We start from the raw sequence: 25,560 nt of genomic DNA, 5'->3' as shown, positions 1-25,560 counted from the left end.
TTTCACTCAGGCTGCAGTGGCAGTCCTGTGTAAGAATTGTCTGAGCTCCCTATGGGTGGCAAAAGAAATGCTGCAGCCCATAGGGATCTCCTGGAACTTCAAACCTAGGTACCATATACTAGGGAATTATAAGGGTGTTCCAGTGTGCCAATAAGAATTGGTAAAATTAGTCACAAGCCTGCAGTGACAATTTTAAAAGCAGAGAGAGCATAAACACTGAGGTTCTGGTTAGCAGAGCCTCAGTGGTACAGTTAGGCACCACACAGGGAACACATACAGGGTGCATCGCACTCTGACTGCCAAACCTCGTCAGGGATTATCACCGCGACCAGTGATAGTCCAGTTCTTTAACCACAGAGTCAGAGATGCCGTTCTGCAGGAGGCCCGTCCAAGGGAGCATTGAGCTGCAAGGGAGCTAAGGTTCTCCTATTCCCAATTACACTAGTGAAGTCCAGCAGCAATGCAGATCTTTCACAGAAATCAAACAGAAGTTGAGGACAATGGAGGTGTCATATCGCCTTTTCCTCCCAGCCAGGCTCTGAGTGGTATATGCTGACAAAACATACTTTTTCAACACCCCTGCGGTGACATAAGCCTGGCTCACAGAGGAGTGCCTGTTTGCTCCTCAGAAGGAGTCTCATAGCTGCGGCCCAGGAGCATCGCCAATAGAGGCCCAGGATCGAGTGGAAACGTACCCGGTCTCGACGAGGAAGAATGCGCCTTGGATTCGGCCCGAGGTCCCCTTTGCCCCATCTAGGGGGAGGGACTGCGAGCATTGGGCGGACTGGAGGAGCTACAGTGCCTGCTGTTTGTGGCCTAGGGATGGAGCTGCCAGTAGAAGGATCTCTGGCAGCCTAGGTGGAGCCCTCCAGTGATACATACTTATCCTGGAGTCCAGCGCTGTGAACTGGTATCTACAGAACTGCCCGGGGAACCGGCCAGTAAAACTAGACTATTCTTACTACTGTACTTAATATAAGGGTCCGCTATTGCTCAACAGTTTGGAGTTCTGAGTTATACAAGTACTTTGGCGAGGAAGTATAGGGAGGGGACAGAGTTGGGGGTTCATAGATGTGCTTTGTGGTATGTTTTCGTTGTGGGGTTTCGGTTTGCGTTTGTTGTTGTTGGTTATTTTACCTCTCTGGTCTGCTGTGGACCTCAGCACACACTTCTGTAGGCAAGACAGTGCCATAGACACAAACATGGTGTTCCCGGTACTCGCCACATGACTGTGTGGAACCCCAGGAGGGAGGGGGAACAGCTGTACCGATACCAATGCTTTCCATTACCATAGATGGTGTGCCCTATACATACTCTTTCACGGAATGTTATTGGTCTACTGGATAAAATAAAACTCACTGCAGCCCTGGCTTATGCCCACCGTCATCACCCGATGTGCTTATGCTCCAGGAGACCCACCTCCTGGGTAACCAGTGGTCCTTTCTGGCCCACCGGGTTTGTCTGCGATTCAAGCGGAGTAGCAATACTCCTCCACCGCTCCTTTCCCATGATGGTCACAAAGGTACACCTAGACAAACAGGGGCGCTTCCAGACCTTAACTGGATGCGTTGAGGGCCTCACGCTCAATTTGGTGAGGGTCTACTCCCTGCCAGTGACCCTCCGCATTTTCTTTAACTACCTCTCTAAATTACTACTAGACCTGCCTCAGGGTATTACTTTTCTGGGCGGGGACTTTAATGAGGTTCCTGACTCCATATGGGACACATCAAGCCCCCCCCTTTGACTCATAGACGCACTAGGACCTATGATCTATCGAACTGGATGTCTCCCTGGGGCTTTGCGATGCTTGGAGAGCGCGGCTCATCATACACAATCCAGGATAGACCTGATACTTACCCGCGGTGGACTGCAGCCATCTCACTCATTTTGAGATCCTCCCTAGGGCCATCTTAGATCATGCGCCTCTTCGACTGGTTATCGGATCCACTGAAACAGTGACACGCCCCATGTAGCGACTGAATGTATGGCACCTGCAGCACAAATCTATACCCAATATCTGCAGAAAGTAATCCAGGATAATTTGATAGCAATGAAGGTTTGGTCCCTTCAGTGGGCATCTTGTGGGAAGCTGGCAAAGTGGTCACAAGGGGTATGGCTAGAGGGTTCATATGTTCCTAAGAGTGTAAACACTCTAGACATTACTTGGCTTGAGGCGCAGGCCCTCCGATTGAAATCTGTTCAGTTAACACATCAAACAGAGGAAACAACCCACTAGCTTTCGCTTCTACGGGAAGAAATTCATGATCGATCACTAGAGGCCGCTAAATATCTTTGGCGAGCATGTACCGCCCAGATATATGGATGCAGGGATAAAATGGGAAGCTACTTTACTGGTTGATCGCTCATCATCAGTTATCCAGAATTGTCCCAGATGATATAAATGAACAGGGTGCAATGGCTAATAAATTGCAGGATGTTGCAGGGACATTTGCTAACTATTACAGTGCACTGTACAGGACCTCTCCAGCAGTTGACTCAGGGTATGCTCAGCAGTTTCTTGCAGATGTTCCTCTTCCCCTTTTACCGAAAATGGACACAGATATTCTAGATTACCCTATCTCTAGCAAGGAAATCTCTGGGGCTATATCCTTACTGGCAACCTGGCAGGCTCCTGGCCCGAAGGCTTTCCGTTGGAGTACTATGCAGTATTTTGGGACTGTCTAACACCAAGACTCATGGCCCTGTACAATGAGGTCGACCGGCTGGGTTCCCTCCCAGCAGAACTAGATGTAGCCATCATTGTAGTAATTCCCAAAACTCACCCACTGTCACAATTGTGTGCAGATTATAGTTTGATTTAGCTTATTAACAGTTAAATTAAGATGTTCGATGGCATATGTTGCTGCAGATACACATGTTTGGCACAGTCCGCTGCCTGGTGTTGGGCTCGGAGTATTACAAGTTGTTTTTCTTCGAAGAAGTCTTTTTGGTCACGGGACCGAAGGACTCCTCCCTCTTTGGCTCCATTGCGCATGGGCGTCGACTCCATCTTAGATTGTTTTTTTTCCGCTGTCGGGTTCGGACGTATTCCTTCGCTCCGTGTTTCGGTTCGGAAAGTTAGTCAGAATCTCGGAAGAAAGCGTCGGTATTGTTCCGTTCGGTATCGGGATAGTTAGGTACATCGACACCGATCATCGGAAGACTTTGGGGCAGTTTCGATCCCCCATCGGGGCCTGGTCGGCCCGACCGCGTGCGACATCGAAGCCGATGGAACGGACCCCGTTTCGTTTCTGCCCAAAATGTCACAGTAAGTATCCTTATACAGATCAGCACTTGGTCTGTAACTTGTGCTTGTCCCCCGAGCACAAGGAGGATACCTGTGAAGCCTGTCGAGCCTTCCGGTCCAGAAAAACACTCCGGGACCGAAGAGCCAGGCGTCACCAAATGGCGTCCACGTCGACAAAACAACGTTTCGACGACGAAGAGGAAACATTCTCGGTTCCGGAATCAGAATCCGGAGACTCCGACGTCGAACAACAGCAACAAACTGTGAGTAAGACGTCGAAAAGTAAATCCATCGACAAACCAAAAGCCCAGGGGACGCCACTGCCAACAGGCCATGGCTCGACCCATAAATCAGGCGACCCGTCGAAGGGGCCGAAAAAGGGCACGCCCATAGCGAAGACACCCGACTCCGGTCGAGGGACCGCCATGGAGCAACCTCGGAGCCGAGAAAGCGGCTCCGAGAGACAAAAACAAGATACCGGCACCGAAAGACATCGGCACCGAGAATCCGTGCCGAAAGGAACAAAAATACTGTCGGTGCCGAAACCGAAAAAACATTCTCTCTCGGCGCCGAAAAATACCACACCTTCATCCTACTCAGAGGAACAAGGACTAAGTGGTCAAATGCACAAATTTGGACAAGAGCTCCAAAGTGTAGAATCGGACTACACACAAAAGAGACTGTGCATCCAGCAAGATACAGGGAAGATATCAACCCTTCCCCCAATCATGAGGAAAAGAAAGATCGGACTTCCAAAGGATGACACACAACCACAAGCCAAAGTGGCTAAAAAAGTCACGCCTCCGCCCTCTCCTCCACAGGCATCGCCGGCACAAACACCGCCACAAATGCACTCACCAGCGCAAACTACCATAAGTCATGACGATCAGGATCAAGACGCTTGGGACCTGTATGACACCCCAGTGCCGGACAATGATCCCGAGTCATACCCCACAAAGCCGTCACCGCCAGAGGACAGTACCTCATACTCGCAACTGGTGGCTAGGGCTGCAGACTTCCACAATGTCCAACTGCATTCCGATCCTATAGAGGATGATTTCTTATTTAACACCCTCTCGGCTACACATAGCCAATATCAATGTCTCCCAATGCTACCAGGGATGTTACGGCACGCAAAACAAATTTTTGAGGAGCCCGTAAAATCAAGAGCCATCACCCCAAGGGTGGATAAGAAATACAAACCACCACCCACAGACCCAGTGTTTATTACTTCACAGTTACCACCCGACTCTGTGGTAGTAGGGGCAGCTCGCAAAAGAGCAAATTCACATACATCTGGCGACGCCCCACCTCCGGACAAAGAAAGCAGAAAATTTGACGCGGCAGGGAAAAGAGTGGCGTCACAGGCAGCCAACCAGTGGCGCATCGCAAATTCACAAGCGCTGCTGGCCAGATATGACCGTGCACACTGGGACGAGATGCAACTTCTCGTAGACCATCTTCCCCAGGAATACCAAAAAAGGGCGCAGCAAATAGTGGAAGAGGGACAAACGATCTCAAACAATCAAATCCGCTCTTCACTAGACGCAGCCGATACTGCAGCAAGAACAGTCAACACTGCTGTCACCATAAGGAGACACGCTTGGCTACGCACTTCAGGCTTCAAACCTGAAATCCAGCAGGCTGTCCTTAATATGCCCTTCAACGAGAAACAACTGTTTGGCTCGGAAGTGGATACAGCCATTGAAAAACTTAAAAAGGACACAGACACGGCCAAAGCCATGGGCGCACTCTACTCCCCGCAGAGCAGAGGCTCTTTCAGAAAAACTCCATTTAGAGGGGGGTTTCGTGGCCAACCCACAGACACCACCAGCCAACAATCAAGAACCACACCATATCAGGGTTCCTTCCAAAGGGGTGGTTTCAGGGGATATCGGGGGGGTCAATTCCCAAGGAGTAGGGGAAGATTCCAGACTCCAAAAACACCTCCACCTAAACAGTGACTTTCAAGTCACGCAACCCCTTCACTCAACACCAGTGGGGGGAAGACTAAGCCAATTCTACCAAGCTTGGCAACAGATTACAACAGACAATTGGGTATTAGCAATAATCCAACATGGCTATTGCATAGAATTCCACAACTTCCCACCAAACATCCCCCCCAAAACACGCAAAATGTCACAACATCATTTAGAACTTTTAGGACTAGAAGTTCAAGCACTACTGCAAAAGGATGCAATAGAATTAGTACCAGTACAACAAAAAAACACAGGAGTTTACTCCCTGTACTTTCTAATTCCAAAAAGAGACGAAACATTAAGACCAATATTAGATCTCAGGACACTAAATACCTACATCATATCGGACCATTTTCACATGGTCACACTACAAGACATCATTCCACTGCTCAAAAAGCAAGATTACATGACCACATTAGACCTAAAGGATGCGTACTTTCATATACCAATACACCCTTCTCACAGAAAGTACCTACGGTTCGTATTCAAAGGAATACATTACCAGTTCAAGGTGTTGCCATTCGGAATAACAACTGCACCAAGAGTGTTCACAAAATGTCTAGCAGTAGTAGCAGCACACATCAGGAGACAACAGATACATGTGTTCCCTTACCTAGACGACTGGCTAATCAAAACCAACACAGTAAAAAAATGCGCAAACGACACCACCTTTGTCATACAAACCCTTCACAAACTGGGGTTTTCCATCAACTACACAAAATCACACCTAGAACCGTGTCAAACACAACAATATCTAGGAGCAACCATCAACACATCAAAAGGAATTGCCACTCCAAGTCCACAAAGAGTGCAAGCATTCCACAAGCTAATAAGTGCTATGTTTCCAAACCAAAAGATACAAGCAAAACTTGTGCTAAAACTTCTAGGCATGATGTCATCATGCATAGCCATTGTCCCAAACGCAAGACTACACATGCGACCCTTACAACAGTGTCTAGCATCACAATGGTCACAGGCACAGGGTCAACTTCAAAATCTGGTGTTGGTAGACCGCCAAACATACCTCTCGCTTCTATGGTGGAACAGCAAAAATTTAAACAAAGGGCGGACATTTCAGGACCCAGTGCCTCAATACGTTATAACAACAGATGCTTCCATGACAGGGTGGGGAGCACACCTCAATCACCACAGCATTCAAGGACAATGGGATATACACGAAACAAAACTTCATATCAATTACCTAGAACTGTTGGCAGTATTTCTAGCGTTAAAAACCTTCCAACCCATAATAACACACAAATACATTCTTGTCAAAACAGACAACATGACAACAATGTATTATCTAAACAAACAAGGAGGAACACACTCAACACAATTGTGCCTCCTAACACAAAAAATTTGGCAGTGGGCGATTCACAACAACATTCGCCTAATAGCACAATTTATTCCAGGAATACAAAACCAACTAGCAGACAACCTTTCGCGAGACCACCAACAAGTCCACGAATGGGAAATTCACCCCCAAGTTCTGAACAAGTACTTTCAAATTTGGGGAACACCCCAGATAGATTTGTTCGCAACAAGAGAAAACTCAAAATGCCAAAACTTCGCATCCAGGTACCCACACCGCGAATCACAAGGCAATGCTCTATGGATGAATTGGTCAGGGATATTTGCGTACGCTTTTCCCCCTCTCCCTCTCCTTCCATATCTAGTAAACAAGTTGAGTCAAAACCAACTCAAACTCATACTGATAGCACCCACATGGGCAAGACAACCTTGGTATACAACTCTACTAGACCTTTCACTAGTACCGCATGTCAAACTACCCAACAGGCCAGATCTGTTAACACAACACAAACAACAGATCAGACATCCAAACCCAGCATCATTGAATCTGGCAATTTGGCTCCTGAAATCCTAGAATTTGGACACTTGGACCTCACACAAGAATGCATGGAGGTCATAAAACAAGCTAGAAAACCTTCCACTAGACACTGCTATGCATCTAAGTGGAAAAGATTTGTTTACTACTGCCATGCCAATCAAATACAACCAGTACATGCCTCTACTAAAGACATAGTAGGATACTTACTACATTTGCAAAAAGCGAATCTCGCTTTTTCATCTATAAAAATACACCTCGCAGCTATATCTGCTTACCTACAAACTACTCATTCATCGTCTCTATTTAGAATACCAGTTATTAAAGCATTCATGGAAGGGCTAAAAAGAATTATACCACCAAGAACACCACCAGTTCCTTCATGGAACCTTAACATCGTCTTAACAAGACTCATGGGTCCCCCTTTCGAACCCATGCATTCCTGTGAAATGCAATATCTAACCTGGAAGGTCGCATTTCTCATTGCAATCACATCCCTCAGAAGAGTAAGTGAAATACAGGCATTTACCATACAAGAACCATTTATTCAAATACACAACAATAAAATAGTTCTAAGAACAAATCCTAAATTTCTGCCAAAAGTAATCTCACCATTCCATTTAAATCAAACAGTAGAATTGCCAGTGTTCTTCCCACAACCAAATTCTGTGGCTGAAAGGGCACTACATACATTGGACATCAAAAGAGCACTAATGTATTACATCGACAGAACAAAGCTAATCAGGAAAACAAAACAACTGTTCATAGCTTTTCAAAAACCACACATAGGAAATCCAATCTCTAAACAAGGCATTGCTAGATGGATAGTCAGGTGCATTCAAACATGCTATCTTAAAGCCAAAAGAGAATTGCCTATTACACCAAAGGCACACTCAACCAGAAAGAAAGGTGCTACAATGGCCTTTCTAGGAAACATTCCTATGAGCGAAATATGTAAGGCTGCAACCTGGTCTACGCCTCATACGTTTACTAAACACTACTGTGTAGACGTACTAAATGCACAACAAGCTACAGTGGGCCAAGCTGTACTAAGAACATTATTCCAAACTACTTCAACTCCTACAGGCTAAACCACCGCTTTTAGGGGAGGTAACTGCTTTACAGTCTATGCCAAACATGTGTATCTGCAGCAACATATGCCATCGAACTGAAAATGTCACTTACCCAGTGTACATCTGTTCGTGGCATTAGTCGCTGCAGATTCACATGTACCCTCCCACCTCCCCGGGAAGCCTGTAGCCGTTTAGAAGTAGATCATAAACCTTAAACATCTGAACATTTGTAAATAATTTTTAGAAACTCTTATCATACATACATATTCACTCCATTGCATGGGCACTATTTATACCAAACAACTCCATCCTCACCCTCTGCGGGGAAAACAATCTAAGATGGAGTCGACGCCCATGCGCAATGGAGCCAAAGAGGGAGGAGTCCTTCGGTCCCGTGACCAAAAAGACTTCTTCGAAGAAAAACAACTTGTAATACTCCGAGCCCAACACCAGGCAGCGGACTGTGCCAAACATGTGAATCTGCAGCGACTAATGCCACGAACAGATGTACACTGGGTAAGTGACATTTTCATTATGCAGCGATTCTGGTAACTTGCCTTAAGAGGGTGCTACCACTTCTAATTCACCCTTACCAGTGCTTATTCGCCACTGTATACGTTGCCTTCACGCAGCATTGACACTGCGCCACCGGCTGCCCTCCACTCTCTCCCTTCTGTTTGTTGACTTTGAGAAGGCGTTCGATACGGTGGACTGGGTCTACCTACGGACTGGTTCTTTGCTGAGCAGGACAGTGGCTCAGGTTCCGGAGATTGGTTCAGGCTATATGTCAACCCAAAACCTCGTGTTCAGATCAGTCAAGTTTTATCTCATATTTTTCCTGTTTGTCATGGAACACGTCAGAGCTGTCCTTTGTCCCCTCTTATTTTTGCCTTGGTCATCGAGCCACTTGCTCAATTGGTTAAGTACAGACCCTCTGTATCGGGCTGGCAGTGGGACCCCACTCAAGAGGATCGTATAGCATTATATGCTGATAATGTTCTTCTATACATGGCAGACCTTGTTGACACTGGCCCAAGAAGCTTTAATTTTTTACGCTGCTTTGAAGAGGCATCAGGAGTCCGTATTAACTTGTCCAAATGAGTCTTGGTGCCACTGGCTTTATCTTGTGACTGCTATGCTTGGCAAGATACAGTACCTATACGCAAACAGAATTTTAAGTACCTAGGCATTTGGGTGTCTCTTCTCCCGGATTTGACATGGTTCTTAAACCTTACACCTTTGGTAAGAAGGGCCAAGGCGGACCTGACAAAATGGCAATCTTCCCCTTGAATGTCCTGGGCCGGGTGGTATGGTAAAAAATGATGATTCTTCCCCGATTTTTGTTTGCATTTCAAAACTTTCTGTTCTCAATTCTACACTCTTGGTTCCGAGCTGCAGCTTCATTCCTCTGACATGGAACCAGACATCGGATTGCACTGCAGCATTGCCAGAGAAAGGTCTATGGTGGGGAATTGGGCATACCCAATTCTTACCTCTACTACTTTGCAACTCAACTCCTAGTGCCATGACTGGTTTAATGGGGGATGGGCAGATCCAGCTTATCACCTTGAATGTGCCTCCCTTAGCTTTTCACTGATTCTGGATCAGCTATATGGCTCCCCACTCCCCAGTATTATAGAGTAAGTGACCAAAGTTGTATTCCTAGCTTGGCGAGTGGCCCTGCGGTATACTAGATGGATGAACACTCTCACCCAGCAAACAGCCCTTTGGCAGGGCACTTGGTTAAAGGAATCCGCCAACTTACAAGGGTATGGGAGCTGGGACTTGTTGGGCATTTCTTAACTTGAGGATCTGTGGACCGGAACAGCCATGAAGTCCTTCTAGGACTTGAAACCACATATCAATTATCCCACACCCAGTTCTACAAGTATCTTCAGCTTCGTCATGCCCATAGCACGCACTTGTCCCGTCTTGACTTCCTCCCAGAGTATAGGCCACTTGAGGCTAAGCTGCATGTGGGGGGGAGTTTCCCAGATCTATAAAATGTTAATTAATAATGCACCAGGTGACCTAACTTAACTCGGAGCTAGATGGGAACAATGGTTAGGTCCTCTCAAGGACGCAGATTGGACAGATGTCTTGATGGCTCTAAGAGTAATAACAATGTTGTCCAGACTACGAATGATACAGCTATATTTTCTGTATGGATCATATCTTTCACCTGCCAGGCTATACTGGGCAGGACTTCTTCCCAACTCTCACTGCCCTAGATGTTCTGAGAATTCCGCAGACTTCTTTCATATGACTTAGGAGTGTCCCCACATTGCGCAGTATTGGTCGATGCTCTTAGGGGAATTACTGTAGGTACTACAGGTACTGGGAAGGGCAATCCAGATGTCACCAATGATGTTTCTGTTGGGTGTGATGGAGGGTGTGGGTGGTTCACGAGCTGACCGTGCCTTTGTTGGAACTGCCTTGCTGGTGGTGAAAAGAGACAGGCCCAAACCTTCCCTTTTACTACATGTAAGTCACCCCCTAAGGTAGCCCCACGGGAAGGGTGCAGTGTATTTGAAAGATAGGACATGTACAGATGTGTTTGACATCTCCTGATAGTGAAATACTGCTAAATTCGTTTTTCACTATTGCAAAGACTATCTCTCCCATATGGTAATACATGGATTCCCTTTAAATAACTTTTAAGTGTAATTTTCCATTGGGAGCAGACGGAGATGTGGAGTTTGGGGTTTCTGAACTCACAATTTAAAAATACATCTTTTTGGTGAAGTTTGTTTTTAAACTGTAAGGTTTAAAATGCCACTTTTAGAAAGTGGGAATTTTCAAGCTTAAACCATTCTGTGCCTCTGCGTGTCTATGGAATACACATCTGGGTCAGGATGACCGTTGGACTGTTTGTGAATTCAATGTAGACAGTCACACAAAGGGAGCTGAGGTGTGTCCTGCATATCCTGATGGGTCTTCCTGGGCTAGAGTGGTGAGAGGAGCTGACACTTACACCTGAATAAGGTTGTGCCTGTTCTTACAAAAAGCAGTCTCCAACCGCCTGGAGTGTGTCTGGGCCCAGGGCAGGAACGGCAGGGTCTTGTGCACTACAAGGACATTTCTTTGAAGTTTTCCTACTTCAAAGGCAGAAATGGTTGTAAGTACTAGAACTGTGACCTCACAAAGTTAGAATCCTTTTGGACGGAGGGCATTCTGCTAGAAAGAAAAACTGGATGTTGTAGGAGGGACTGCCACTCTGCGTGTTGCTTTGCTGTGCTGGCCTGCTGCCTCTCTCCTGGGAGTGAAATGACTGGACTTTGCTTTCTACATCCTGCTTCCAAAGGTTCTCCAAGGGCTTGGACTGAGCTTGCCTCCTGTTAAGAAGTCTCAGGGACATGAAAGGCTTCATCTGCCAGCACCTGGGTTCTCTTACTGAGAGTCTTCACTTGCCAAGTGGTGCTCAATCCAGTTTCTGGGCCTTTAGAAGTGAGTGCTGGTGTAAACAAGAAGAAACAAGCATATTGACCCCAGAGCAACTTTGGAACCGGTACCGCTGTCTGACTACACACCGATGCCTACACCCGAGCCGTGGTCCCCGCTGAGTGCAACAACTGTGACCGATACTGATGCAGCACCTCCGAAATCCCGCCACAGCGTGAGTCTCAAGTGTCATTTCTTCAATGTCCGTGGCACCTACTCTGTTGCAGCACATGTGGCTCCATGGTGTGATCATGGCAACATGAAGTCTTGACATGCTGGATTCATCGACTCCCGCTGGATCGTAAGGAACAATGCTGCATCACCTCCCCTGCAACAGTATGGAACCAACACCTCACTTCCACTGCCTAGCAGTAAGGAACAGATGCCTCACCTCCCCGGTAGCAGTAAAGAACCGACACTGCACCGGCTTCAGTGACACCACACCTCCCCAACTCCAGGCAATGTCTTTGTTTCCTCGTTTTCCAAGGTACTGTGTCTGGGGTCTGTGCGGCTCCGTGACCGGCTCGCACTTCCTTGCAAGTGACGTCAGACTGTTAGGAACGACTCCGTCAACATGTCATGATAGCCCCAGTTGAAGCTGTTGTGTTTCTAAGTGATATACTAAGATTTCACCTTTGTAAATTCGTATCCTGCTTGTGTATGCTGGATTTTTGTTGTTTTGGTCTTGGGTGCAAACCACTGCCAACTATAGACCCCATTTCTAACACTAAACTTATAGGTAGGTGAAATGTTCAGTTTTAAACTCCTAAAAAAACACTGAAATTCACCAGTTAAAGTTAGTTATCTCATTTAACTATAATTTATGCCCTAAGGTAACTATAACTCGTGCAACTGCCATACACAGTGATATTATCAATGATCTCAAAGATGTCATGAGTGATGTAATATGTAGGGTAATTAGCAGTGCATGATGAGGGCGCAAATGATGGTTACCTAAGGACACAATTTATAGTTACTTCAAATAACTAGCAAAGTTACTTGAGATAACTCTAACAATAACCAGGGAAACAGATATGAAGTCCACTCTCAGCGGCCAGGACAATTTTTATGCTCCTTACTGCTGGAAGCAGACTTCATGTTTGCTTCCGCTTGGTAGGAGCTTTGAAATTGCTCCCCCTAAGCGAGAGCAAACACAGGTTTCCCTGCCTATGCCATTTCGGGCAGGGAAACTGCTATGTTCCTGGGGTGAGACCCTCTGGAAATAGCACATGAGCTGGCCCTTTTGGATTGGGTCCGCAGGGGCATTAACAGCTCAGGCTCCCCTCCCGCAGCTTAAATCAGCCCAGGGGAGAGGGGTGGGGAGGGGGCGGGACACATGGCCCCCCTCTCCCTTTTGAAAAACAGCCGGGCCCTGGGGGATGGGCTCCCCAGAGGTGAAATCGGACCCCATCCAGGGGGGCTTAAAAAAAATATACAATTGCCGAATACTGCATTTGTTTATTATTATAAATTTTTTTTACTCCACAAATTTGTGGCAATTTTTTTTTTTAAAAACAACATTTTTGGCCCCAATTGGGGTTCGTGGTATTCTTAACCTGCCACCCTTGTGCATTTAAAAAAAAGAAATTTAAGATTCTGGACCGAGTCCCGGGTCCTCAGATGTATGTCTGCCACCACTTCCACTTTGATATCTGTCAGGGTTGGTGGATCCTCTGCATCCCTAGATATACAAAGTTTATTTTTCATTAATTACTCTAAAACTACTGAACAGATTTACACCAAACACTCTCGCTGGACCTTGATCTATCTTTCTGCCAAATTTAGTTTAAGTTTGTTTAGCGGTTTAGGATGTATCTGTGTCTAAAGTTTCAGTGGGAAAATGAAGGGGGGAAAACGCGTTTTGAGACCACCCTTTTTTTTCTCTGCTCTCGGTTGACTGATCACCCCGAACCTTTCCTTTTTTGGAAAGTTTCATTGAGATTTGTCAAATGGCGCCAAAGTTATTAGCAACACAAAATATGCATTTCTTGTGGAAACACGATCCTCACTATAACTACCCAGTAGCGACTGGGTTTTATTGATATATGTATATCTAGATAGATAAATAGATAACAGTGCAGTCAGTAGTGTTGGCGTGCTCTAACTGCTGGTGCTAGCATGGAGAGCAGATACACCTTCCAACATTTTTTCCACACAGAAAAACTGTGCATTGCAGGCACGCAATCATTCTAAGTAGTATTAACCAGAGCTTCAAACAAACAGATCACAAAGGGAAGAAGGGAGAGCAAAACAAAGGTGCAGGACTCGAAAACAGTATACTGATCCAGCGGGATCCATACACCACAAAGCACTTGAGAGGCACATTCTTGCCTCTGATTCTTAAATTGTCTTGGGAAGCACCTTTCCCATTATCCTTTTTGGTCCAGCTTCTGCTTAAACCGGAAGGACTCTCCCATTGTGTCACAGCCCAGGCCACCACTGTCTGGTCCTCCATAATCTCTAGGTACCATATAGCAGTACGTTTATTGAAATGTGGTTTAAATCCATTACTTTTGTGCCAGGTAGACCAGGGCATTTTGCTCTGCTAGCAAGAGATATGTTTAGTAGTCATAGTGAGGTTCAGTGTGTTTTTGTACAACAAAGCACAAGGCAAACTTTAAAAAATAATAAGTATGGTGCTTTGAAGTTGTAAGTAATTATTTTGTACTTCTAAAATCTATAATGAGTACTCAAATTATACTGCTTGGCTGCAGTGAACCTTCCATTAGTCACCATGTTACAGCACTATGAAGAACAAGGGGTGATGTGATTTTAGTTAGAATTGTTTTGATGGTGGGTGTCACCGAATTGTCACATTAACTATATTGTTGATGAAAAGAAAGTGGATGAATTTTCAACATGTACAAGAAACTAAAAAAGGTTAAACAAAATAGTGGATTAAAGCATGGTGCACAGTGCTTCGTGAGGAGAAGTGTTGTGAAACAAAGGTAGGCAGTGTCACAAATGTAAGTGAGGACTGTACTTCAGTATTTGAATATGATGTAGTAAAATATATAGGTTTCAGCCCAGGAACAAAGTGTCTCAGCTGGCTCCCTTCAGCTTCAAATAATCTTCATTGCTTGAGCTGATGATTAAAATACTCAGAGAAAAGCAAAACTGTGTACTCTGTAACAATAAGTAAATGCTGAGACATTTATGCTCCTTCTTTGGGAAAGGAAGACAAATCCCCAGTCGTTGTTAGGAACTAACATGGAAGACCAGTGAAAAATGCAACCACTTGGAAGGTTCAATTGTGGAGCTATGCGTTTGCAAGAGATTTGCCTCAATGCATTTTTTATATGGTTTTTGTCTTTGTAGCAAATCTGTTCTGTGCTCCTGAAGATGACATGGTTAGTACCCCAATCACACACTTATCAGTGACGGTGGATGGTATCCCTGAAGTGATGGCGGTGCACCAACTTCAGGGGGGATACGCTAATCTGCCAAAGGAAACCATGCTTGAGGCATCAAAGAAAAAGAAAGGTATGTAATGCATCTTAATAGTAATAAGAGGGAAAATATATCATGTGAATCGAAGTGCAATACATTTGCTTGTGTCATGTTGATAATGTTGCTTCTGAGTGCAGCAGGTCCTGTTTAACGCAGTGCATCAAGCTGTATATATTGCATAAAGGCATACTTGTTCTGTGCTGTATTCATTGCATGTCGTGATCGTTGTACTGTGTTGTGTTCATATCAGTCGGCAAGTGTTTTTGATGCCATGCAGTTTGCGTGTTACGTTATCTTATAGTGTAATTTAAACAGAACACACTACTGCCAAATGCTTTCCTGTTGCTAAAGCAGCAGCGGAATTGGGCAGAACGCTAATCCAAATTTAAATTATGATAATACGTTTTTTTTCTTCTGAATTTTGATTATTTCTTTTTCGGATCATAAGGGAACCGCCCTTTTCTTCCACAAAACAGCAAAAAACATTCCTATTCTGTCTTTCGTGGCTATGTTAAGATACTACAATGAAGACATTGGGTTAAGAGCACAAAGCGTTCTCATAAAGCTTGTTCCATATTAGGACAGTATACTGTTCAGCACTCCAGACCTAGCTCGCTTACCACAAGACCTTGGTGATAGGACTTTTGAATTGGTAAACTATGATCATATGCTTTCACACACAAAACAGGTGTGAGAAGGTAGCCTCTTTCTAGCCTTGTTACCCCCACTTTTGGCCTGTTTGTGAGTGTATGTCAGGGTGTTTGTCACTGTTTTCACTGTCTCACTGGGATCCTGATAGCCAGGCCTCAGTGCTCATAGTGAAAACACCATGTTTTCAGTATGGTTGTTATGTGTCACTGGGATCCTGCTAGTCAGGACCCCAGTGCTCATAGGTTTGTGGCCTATATGTATGTGTCACTAGGACCCTGTCACACAGGGCCCCAGTGCTCATAGGTGTGCATGTATATGTTCCCTGTGTGGTGCCTAACTGTCTCACTGAGGCTCTGCTAACCAGAACCTCAGTGGTTATGCTCTCTCATTACTTTCAAATTGTCACTAACAGGCTAGTGACCAATTTTACCAATTTACATTGGCTTACTGGAACACCCTTATAATTCCCTAGTATATGGTACTGAGGTACCCAGGGTATTGGGGTTCCAGGAGATCCCTATGGGCTGCAGCATTTCTTTTGCCACCCATAGGGAGCTCTGACAATTCTTACACAGGCCTGCCACTGCAGCCTGAGTGAAATAACGTCCACGTTATTTCACAGCCATTTTACACTGCACTTAAGTAACTTATAAGTCACCTATATGTCTAACCTTTACCTGGTAAAGGTTAGGTGCAAAGTTACTTAGTGTGAGGGCACCCTGGCACTAGCCAAGGTGCCCCCACATTGTTCAGAGCCAATTCCCTGAACTTTGTGAGTGCGGGGACACCATTACACGCGTGCACTACATATAGGTCACTACCTATATGTAGCTTCACCATGGTAACTCCGAATATGGCCATGTAACATGTCTATGATCATGGAATTGCCCCCTCTATACCATCCTGGCATAGTTGGCACAATCCCATGATCCCAGTGGTCTGTAGCACAGACCCTGGTACTGCCAAACTGCCCTTCCTGGGGTTTCACTGCAGCTGCTGCTGCTGCCAACCCCTCAGACAGGCATCTGCCCTCCTGGGGTCCAGCCAGGCCTGGCCCAGGATGGCAGAACAAAGAACTTCCTCTGAGAGAGGGTGTGACACCCTCTCCCTTTGGAAAATGGTGTGAAGGCAGGGGAGGAGTAGCCTCCCCCAGCCTCTGGAAATGCTTTGTTGGGCACAGATGTGCCCAATTCTGCATAAGCCAGTCTACACCGGTTCAGGGACCCCTTAGCCCCTGCTCTGGCGCGAAACTGGACAAAGGAAAGGGGAGTGACCACTCCCCTGACCTGCACCTCCCCTGGGAGGTGTCCAGAGCTCCTCCAGTGTGCTCCAGACCTCTGCCATCTTGGAAACAGAGGTGCTGCTGGCACACTGGACTGCTCTGAGTGGCCAGTGCCACCAGGTGACGTCAGAGACTCCTGCTGATAGGCTCCTTCAGGTGTTAGTAGCCTTTCCTCTCTCCTAGGTAGCCAAACCCTCTTTTCTGGCTATTTAGGGTCTCTGTCTCTGGGGAAACTGAAGATAACGAATGCATGAGCTCAGCCGAGTTCCTCTGCATCTCCCTCTTCACCTTCTGATAAGGAATCGACCGCTGACCGCGCTGGAAGCCTGCAAACCTGCAACATAGTAGCAAAGACGACTACTGCAACTCTGTAACGCTGATCCTGCCGCCTTCTCGACTGTTTTCCTGCTTGTGCATGCTGTGGGGGTAGCCTGCCTCCTCTCTGCACCAGAAGCTCCGAAGAAATCTCCCGTGGGTCGACGGAATCTTCCCCCTGCAACCGCAGGCACCAAAAAGCTGCATTACCGGTCCCTTGGGTCTCCTCTCAGCACGACGAGCGAGGTCCCTCGAATCCAGCGACGCTGTCCAAGTGACCCCCACAGTCCAGTGACTCTTCAGCCCAAGTTTGGTGGAGGTAAGTCCTTGCCTCACCTCGCTGGGCTGCATTGCTGGGAACCGCGACTTTGCAGCTACTCCGGCCCCTATGCACTTCCGGCGGAAATCCTTCGTGCACAGCCAAGCCTGGGTCCACGGCACTCTAACCTGCATTGCACGACTTTCTAAGTTGGTCTCCGGCGACGTGGGACTCCTTTGTGCAACTTCGGCGAGCACCGTTTCACGCATCCTCGTAGTGCCTGTTTCTGGCACTTCTCTGGGTGCTACCTGCTTCAGTGAGGGCTCTTTGTCTTGCTCGACGTCTCCTCTCTCTGCAGGTCCAATTTGCGACCTCCTGGTCCCTCCTGCGCCCCAGCAGCGTCCAAAAACGCCAAACGCACGATTTGCGTGTAGCAAGGCTTGTTGGCGTCCTTCCGGCGGGAAAACACTTCTGCACGACTCTCCAAGGCGAGAGGGATCCGTCCACCAAAGGGGAAGTCTCTAGCCCTTTTCGTTCCTGCAGAAACCTCAGCTTCTTCTGTCCAGTCGAAGCTTCTTTGCACCCGCAGCTGGCATTTCCTGGGCATCTGCCCATCTCCGACTTGCTTGTGACTTTTGGACTTGGTCCCCTTGTTCCACAGGTACCCTAGATTGGAAATCCACAGTTGTTGCATTGCTGGTTTGTGTCTTTCCTGCATTATTCCTCTAACACGACTCTTTTGTCCTTAGGGGAACTTTGGTGCACTTTCCACTCACTTTTCAGGGTCTTGGGGAGGGTTATTTTTCTAACTCTCACTATTTTCTAATAGTCCCAGCGACCCTCTACAAGGTCACATAGGTTTGGGGTCCATTCGTGGTTCACATTCCACTTTTGGAGTATATGGTTTGTGTTGCCCCTATCCCTATGTTTCCCCATTGCATCCTATTGTAACTATACATTGTTTGCACTGTTTTCTAAGACTATACTGCATATTTTTGCTATTGTGTATATATATCTTGTGTATATTTCCTATCCTCTCACTGAGGGTACACTCTAAGATACTTTGGCATATTGTCATAAAAATAAAGTACCTTTATTTTTAGTATAACTGTGTATTGTGTTTTCTTATGATATTGTGCATATGACACTAAGTGGTACTGTAGTAGCTTCACACGTCTCCTAGTTCAGCCTAAGCTGCTCTGCTAAGCTACCATTATCTATCAGCCTAAGCTGCTAGACACCCTATACACTAATAAGGGATAACTGGGCCTGGTGCAAGGTGCAAATACCCCTTGGTACTCACTACAAGCCAGTCCAGCCTCCTACAACAGGCGATTGCGTAATCTGGACCATTCGCAATCTGGACAAAGACATAGTGGCAAGTCCCAAGTGAGTGGCATTACCGTAATCCAACGGGGCTCTGACAGTTATTGCCAGTGCTGTTTTATGATCTTGCGGGTGAAGGCCATGTGGCCCAACACATTGATGAATTCCCCTAGATTGTCAGTTGATGCTCGAAATGCCATGGGATTGTTAGCGGACCATCAAGTTACAAATAAGACTCTTGGTTTGCTTCCCCTATGCAGTCCTTCTGCTTTCTCAGCTAGTGTGTTTCGTTATTACCAAAAATAATTACATGGAGTTTAACATAAAAATATACCGCTTAGTCCTTAAAGTTTTTTAATTCATTTTGGAGGGGAAAATAACCTAGATTGTAAATATATGAATGTGACACAAATTTCTAGGCAAATAAATTGGATATGCTTACATTTCCTGGAATGAATTGGAAACTATTTTGAGGCTTGCTTAGGAGAAAGCAAACACAGGGCTAAAGTTCTGACTACATTGAACAAGGTTGGGAGGAGCCAAGATGGCGGCCGGGACGGTCGCTTGACCCGAGCGCTCCGTTCCCGGCCACTTCGAGATATCCTGGCAGGCGCCCCCCCAGCGGCCTGACAGGGACGGCCGGGACGGCGGCGCGGCTGGGGGAGACCGGGGCATTCAGCTCGCGCTGCGAGCGTGCTCCGGACCCCGCGGGGCGAGTCTGGGACTCGTCGGCCCGCGCCGAGAGAGCGGTGAGAGGCGGGGGGAGCTGCGGCTGCGGCCCCGGTCGCGATTTCACCGGGCGCGGCCGCTGCCTGCCTCCCCGCCTGCCTGAGACTGGGAGAGCAGGGGAGGCGCGTCCGGCGGAGGATTGTGCAGTCTTGCACTGCCGGGCGCCCTGGGACTCCGTCTCGAGGAGCTTGGGCGCCATTTTTGATCTCGGCGGCCGGCGGGGAGAAGGGCGGCGGAGGAGCAGTAAGGAGGCCCGGCGGGGCAGACGCGGAGCGGCGGCGGCTCAGCAGGCAGCGGGGATTCCAGGACCAGAAACTTTGAGCATCAGAATAAAAAAAAAAAAAGAATAAGAATAAAAATAATAATAAGGTGAGGAGGGCGCCCACGAGGAGGGGAACACCAAACTTCACGGAGGAGGTAAACCTAGGGGGCGGCAAGCGCCCCCCCCCCTCACTCCACCGCTCCACCCACGCAACTGGGCAAGACAGAAGCGCACTGCGTGCTCCTGGGAGCACAGCTTACCCACCACAGGCAGAATGGATGGCTGGGCTGGACTGTGGATGCATGGACTGTTCTGGACTTTCTAGCAGTGGGTCCCTGCCACAAGGGTTCCTAGCTGCACAAGGCATATTCGCAGCACCCCGCGAGCGCCCCAACCCGGGACCTTTCCCGTGCCTCGGCGCCTCACCCGGCCGTCCAGCAATTCTCCCCTCTATCTGAGGGAAACCTCTGACACCAAGCCCCGCCGCCACATAAGAAGAAACAAGCGCTCTCCCCCAAGGACAGTACCCCCTACACATTACGACACGCCCGGCGGACAGCCCCATGGGAACGCTGAGTTAGACCATTGAACTTATCAATGACTGCAGTATTTGTCACTGAACACACAGGCCAAAATTAGCCAAATCAGGACTGGATGCTCCTTTGCTTTACTGCCTAATCGCAAGCCCATCAGTGCGAAATCCCTGCGGATCGGGAGGCACCCCCCTGACAGCCAAAATGGCCGGTAGAGCCAAGTCAACCAAGAATCCAGATCGAACAACCCAAGCGATAACGCCAACAGATCAACAACTCGGCCCATCCTTACAATCTCTGGAAAACACACTACTAGCGCATTCAGCCCAGTTCGAGAAAGTATTGCAGGCGATACTGGACGCTAAGTCATCACTGGAGGGCAGAATTGATGCAGTCGTGCAAGACCTGAACCTCCTGCGAGTGGATCATCGCAGCCTAGCCGAAAAAGCAAAAACAACTGAAGCTGAGATAGCGGAACTAACCCCAATAGTGCAAGGGAATCAAAAACAAAGTCAGCGCATGGATGAAGAGCTGAAGATACTCTGGAGAAGATCCGAGGAAATGGAGAGCAGGGCGCGCTGAAATAACGTGAGATTTCTGGGATTCCCGGAAAGTATGCGGCAACCGGAATCCGAAATTTCCCTAGAGCAGTGGCTAATTAAAGAGGTGTTAAGTGGGGCTCCATCCAAGTTTTTCTCAGTTGAAAGGGCTTACAGAGTTCCGGGTAGGCCTCCGGCCCCTGGCCAGCCCCCCAGACCATTGATTTCCAGGTTCTTAAACTACAGAGATCGAGATGCAATATTGCAACAATTCCGCAATAAGGGCCCGTTCAAGTATGAAGACTCGAACATCAATGCTTACCCTGACTTCACGCAAGAGGTGCAGAATCGGCGTAATTCTTTTGTTAAAATCAAGCAACGCTTACGAGAACAGAACATAAAATATGCCCTGCTCTTCCCAGCCAAGTTGAGAGTAGTGATGGAGGACCGTACCCATATATTCACCAGTACCGAGGACGCCTGGACATGGCTCCATGCCAAGGGCCTTGCACACCCCCGGGAAGACGCAGATGAGGACGAGAAATGGGGGGGATCCACTGCAGGGACGAGATCCAAACGGCGTACCAGAGGCCAGCCCAATGTCCGGCAAGCAGCAGAGGAAAGAGCAAAAGTGCTTAAAGAGACTCCACTACACATGCAAAGCAGCAATATAACTCCCGGTGGGCTTGTGGAGCTGGAACTGGATTCAGACACAGCCTGCTCCGTATCCACGGTAACTGGAGAACTAGGTGGGCCGAAGGTCACTCCGAGATCTGCGGATGAACTATAAACTAGTCGCTCAGATCCAGAGTGAACACTAGGGATGGCGATCGTACCAGGAAAACCTGCAGAGACTCCACGACACTGCCGAGTTGCGGGGACAGAACGCTTCCAACAATATACATCTTTGACATAAACACTAAGCTAAGTGACTTGGGGCACAAACAGGTGGCAAGAGGCGGGCGGGTGGGGCCAGAGGGAACGGAAATATGCCAAGGGGGGGCGCCTGAAGATATTGGCAGACTTAGTCTGCGGCATGATGTGAGCCCCTTACAAGAGCCACATCTGTAAGATATGAGAATCTCACTAGGTAAATCCAACTGGATAAAAGTTATGTTACGCATTTTTAAGTTTTGTAGTTTCATTGTAGTTGTAAGTAGCGTAGGGGGTTTAACTAGGGGGGTGGGGGTTAGTAGTTTAGTAGAAATGCAGCGATCGGAATCACTTAATGCACTAAAGATGGACCTGCACCCGCTATATCTAAATGTTAGCAGCAGAAAGGCAGAGACCAGATGGGCCAACATTAAAACCCAGGCTCATGTCACAGCAACATATCCCCTGCACCCTATAAGATGTCCTCTAGAAGCAACATGGGGAACCAGTATATTATATTAACATGGAATGTCAGGGGCCTAGGGACTCCGATCAAACGGGCTAGAGTGCATGCTCGACTTAAGAGACTAGGAGTGCATATTGCTATTTTGCAAGAGACACATATGCTGGAGGGGGATCTACGAGACATGCGAGTGAAGTGGGGGGGCCAGCTGATTGGCACAACATATTCGACCTTCGCGAGAGGGGTGCTGATCTGGATAGCAGCGGGAGTTCCATTCCTCATGTCAACACACAAGATAGACCAGGGAGGGAGGTACGTAGTAATGGAGGGCAGATTAGATGGTAGACAAATGGCTGTGGTCGGGGTATACGCCCCAAACAGTGGCACAGTAGGCTTTCTCACCACTCTCACCCCAACGTTGCTGACCCACCCCATGCCCCTTGCCATCTGGGGTGGGGATTTTAACAGCACCCCAGTGGCAGCATTAGATAGAACTAGCGCCCACCAGAGCGCATCAACTAATAGGAAGCTCGTAAGTCCCCTGCAAGAATGGGCAAATGTTATGGGCCTATGTGATGTATGGCGGTTAGGCCATCCAGAGCAAAAAGAATATTCATTTTATGAGGTCCCACACAATACCCACACTAGAATTGACATAATATGGGGCACTCGCGAAATAGGGGCACTGATAACTGAATCCGAATACTTGGCAAAGACAGTCTCGGACCATGCGCCTCTGCGGGTAACCCTGAATTGGGGCAGGGCACGTCAGGTAATACCCACTTGGAGATTCCAGGCGGAAGCTCTACAAGACCAAGCATTCGCTACATCACTGGGGGAATCTATAGGCCAATATTGGGAAATAAACGCTATGTCTGCAACAACCCGGGCGATAGAATGGGATGCCCACAAAGTAGTGGCCCGCGGAGTATGTATGTCCACTACGTGGGGAGTGAGACGCTCCTTACAGGCGGAAATTAGCAAACTTGAGAAGGAGCTGCGGGATGTGGAAAAAGCGGTAGCACGGGGGGAAATTACCAGTATTGCCCTGAAAGAAAAGCGCTTAAAATATAATGAGGCAGATAGCAGGCTCCGCTGCCACGACTATAAATACTACTTAACCAGGTTGCAAACGGAATGAGATAGATCAAGCAGAATGCTAGTGTGGCTACTACGTGAGGATAGACAGCAGGCCCCGATAGTGGCCATCCGGGTGGGCGCGCAAGAAATGGCTACTACACAAGCAGAAATAAACGAGGTGTTTAGGAATTATTACTCTAACCTATACACTAAACGTACTGCGTGCACGGCTACACAACTAGAGGCCTTTCTGGCGGACTCCTTCCTACCCCAGCTACCACAACCAGATAGAGATGGAATTGAAACCCCTATAACAATAGCAGAAATAGAACTAGCCCTTGCACAGCTACCCAGGAACAAAGCGCCTGGCACTGACGGTCTCCCTTCGGAGTATTACAAAGCCTATTTATCCAGTTTGAAATCTCATCTGCTAGGAGTGTTCCAAGAGGCGTGGACTACAGAAAGCTTACCCACATCTCAAAGGGAGGCTCTGATAGTAGTACTCCCTAAACAGGGTCGAGACCACACAGATGTGAAATCTTATAGACCACTATCGCTGCTGAACACAGACTGCAAAATATTAGGCAAAATATTGGCCAACAGGTTGGCCCCCCTCATGCACTTACTGATACATGCAGATCAGAGTGGCTTCATTCCCAAGCGTAACACCTTCCTGAATATTCGAAGATTGTTGGGCATAATAGGAGACACCCCCAAGAACGCACAGGAGGAAATGGTGCTCTCATTAGACATAGAAAAGGCCTTTGATACGCTCGAGTGGGACTTCCTGTTGGCCACGATGGCCCGTATGGGAATAGGCCCTAACTATATCCGCTGGGTTCGGACATTGTACTCTAGCCCGAACGCGAGGGTGAAATCAGGCGGGGTGATTTCTGATAGTTTCCCGATCTCTAGGGGGACACAGCAGGGATGCCCCTTATCCCCGCTTCTGTTTGCCATAGCAATGGAACCATTAGCGGCAAAAGTTTGCCTCATGGAGCATGAATGGGGAATTATTAGGAACGGGGTACATCACACGATTTCACTATATGCAGATGATGCGTTGATATATATCAGGAACGGCTGTGTAGCTATCCCATCTGTAATATCTTTATTGGCTGAATTCGGAGGCCTATCTGGCCTTGTGGTAAACTGGGAGAAGTCGTGTGTCTTTCCCCTGGTAAAAAGGGCTCCTAATAATCATGATCCCCCAGAGACAGGACATCTTAAGTGGTGCCCTACAACATTTAAATACTTAGGGATAAACATATATCATGCCACGGAAGACTTAAGAGATGGGAACCTGGGGAAGGCGCTAACATCTATAAAAGGCTCCCTACAATTCTGGAACAAGCTCCCTCTCTCGCCACCCGGCAAGGTGGCGATTGCTAATATGTTGATTCTACCTAGGCTTTTATATTACTTTGCGGCCCTACCGATAATTATTCCCAAGAGATTCTTCAGCAATCTAAACACAGCATTGCTGCAGCTCATTTGGGGAGGTGGCAGAGCGCGAGTGGCGCTACCCACACTACAATGTCCGCTGGACAAGGGTGGCCTAGGAACTCCGAATTTTGAAAAATACTATGCAGCCGCACAACTTCAATGGGTCCAATATTGGATCCACAGACCAGAGCAAGCGGAACCAACGAGCTTAGAGCCTCGGCAGAACGGGACTCCCCTTTTAAATTGGCTGTCGACGAAGCCCCCCAAAGTGGCACTGGTCAACCCACTGCTTGCAGCTGCGTACGCGTGCTGGGCCAGATACGTGCAAAAAAGAGCAGATAAGCTCCCATACTCTCCACACGTACTGCTGAATTACCTATTAGTGGGGAACGCAGCCAGAATGCAAGCTGCAAAGCAGTGGAACGAAGCAGGAATACTGACCGTAGGGGATTGCTACGAAGACGGTAAACTAATGACGTTCGAGGCCCTTCAGGCCCTCACGGAGATAAATCCGGGACAGTTCCTGACATATCATGCCGTATGTCACGAAATCAGGAAAATTTGGGGAATGGGCACCTCGGAACCAGAGATCTCCCCTGTGCTTCACCAGCTTCTACAACACAGCGATCAAACTAAAACAATATCCAATCTATATAGAATCCTCAACAAGACCCCTGATACACAGACAGGGAAAACATGGGGTAGATGGAACGCAGTACTCCCCACCCCGATCCCACTGGAAGACTGGCCCAAGGCCCTATCCCAC

The 25,560-nt window shown here is 47.6% G+C and overlaps 1 protein-coding gene across 10 annotated transcripts in view; it reads left to right on the top strand.

The window, feature by feature from the left end:
• Positions 1-25,560, top strand: part of ELF1 (E74 like ETS transcription factor 1) — a 560,099-nt gene that overhangs the window by 476,811 nt on the left and 57,728 nt on the right. For all 10 annotated transcript variants that reach the window (XM_069205330.1, XM_069205324.1, XM_069205329.1 and 7 more), the window contains one exon: positions 14,905-15,069. In XM_069205330.1, the coding sequence (XP_069061431.1) occupies positions 14,905-15,069 (165 nt within the window). The remainder of the gene's footprint in view (positions 1-14,904; positions 15,070-25,560) is intronic.

Source organism: Pleurodeles waltl, chromosome 8 (genome assembly GCF_031143425.1).
Source record: "Pleurodeles waltl isolate 20211129_DDA chromosome 8, aPleWal1.hap1.20221129, whole genome shotgun sequence".
NCBI classification, from domain to species: Eukaryota; Metazoa; Chordata; class Amphibia; order Caudata; family Salamandridae; genus Pleurodeles; species Pleurodeles waltl.
This window is presented reverse-complemented; position numbering and strand designations above follow the sequence as displayed.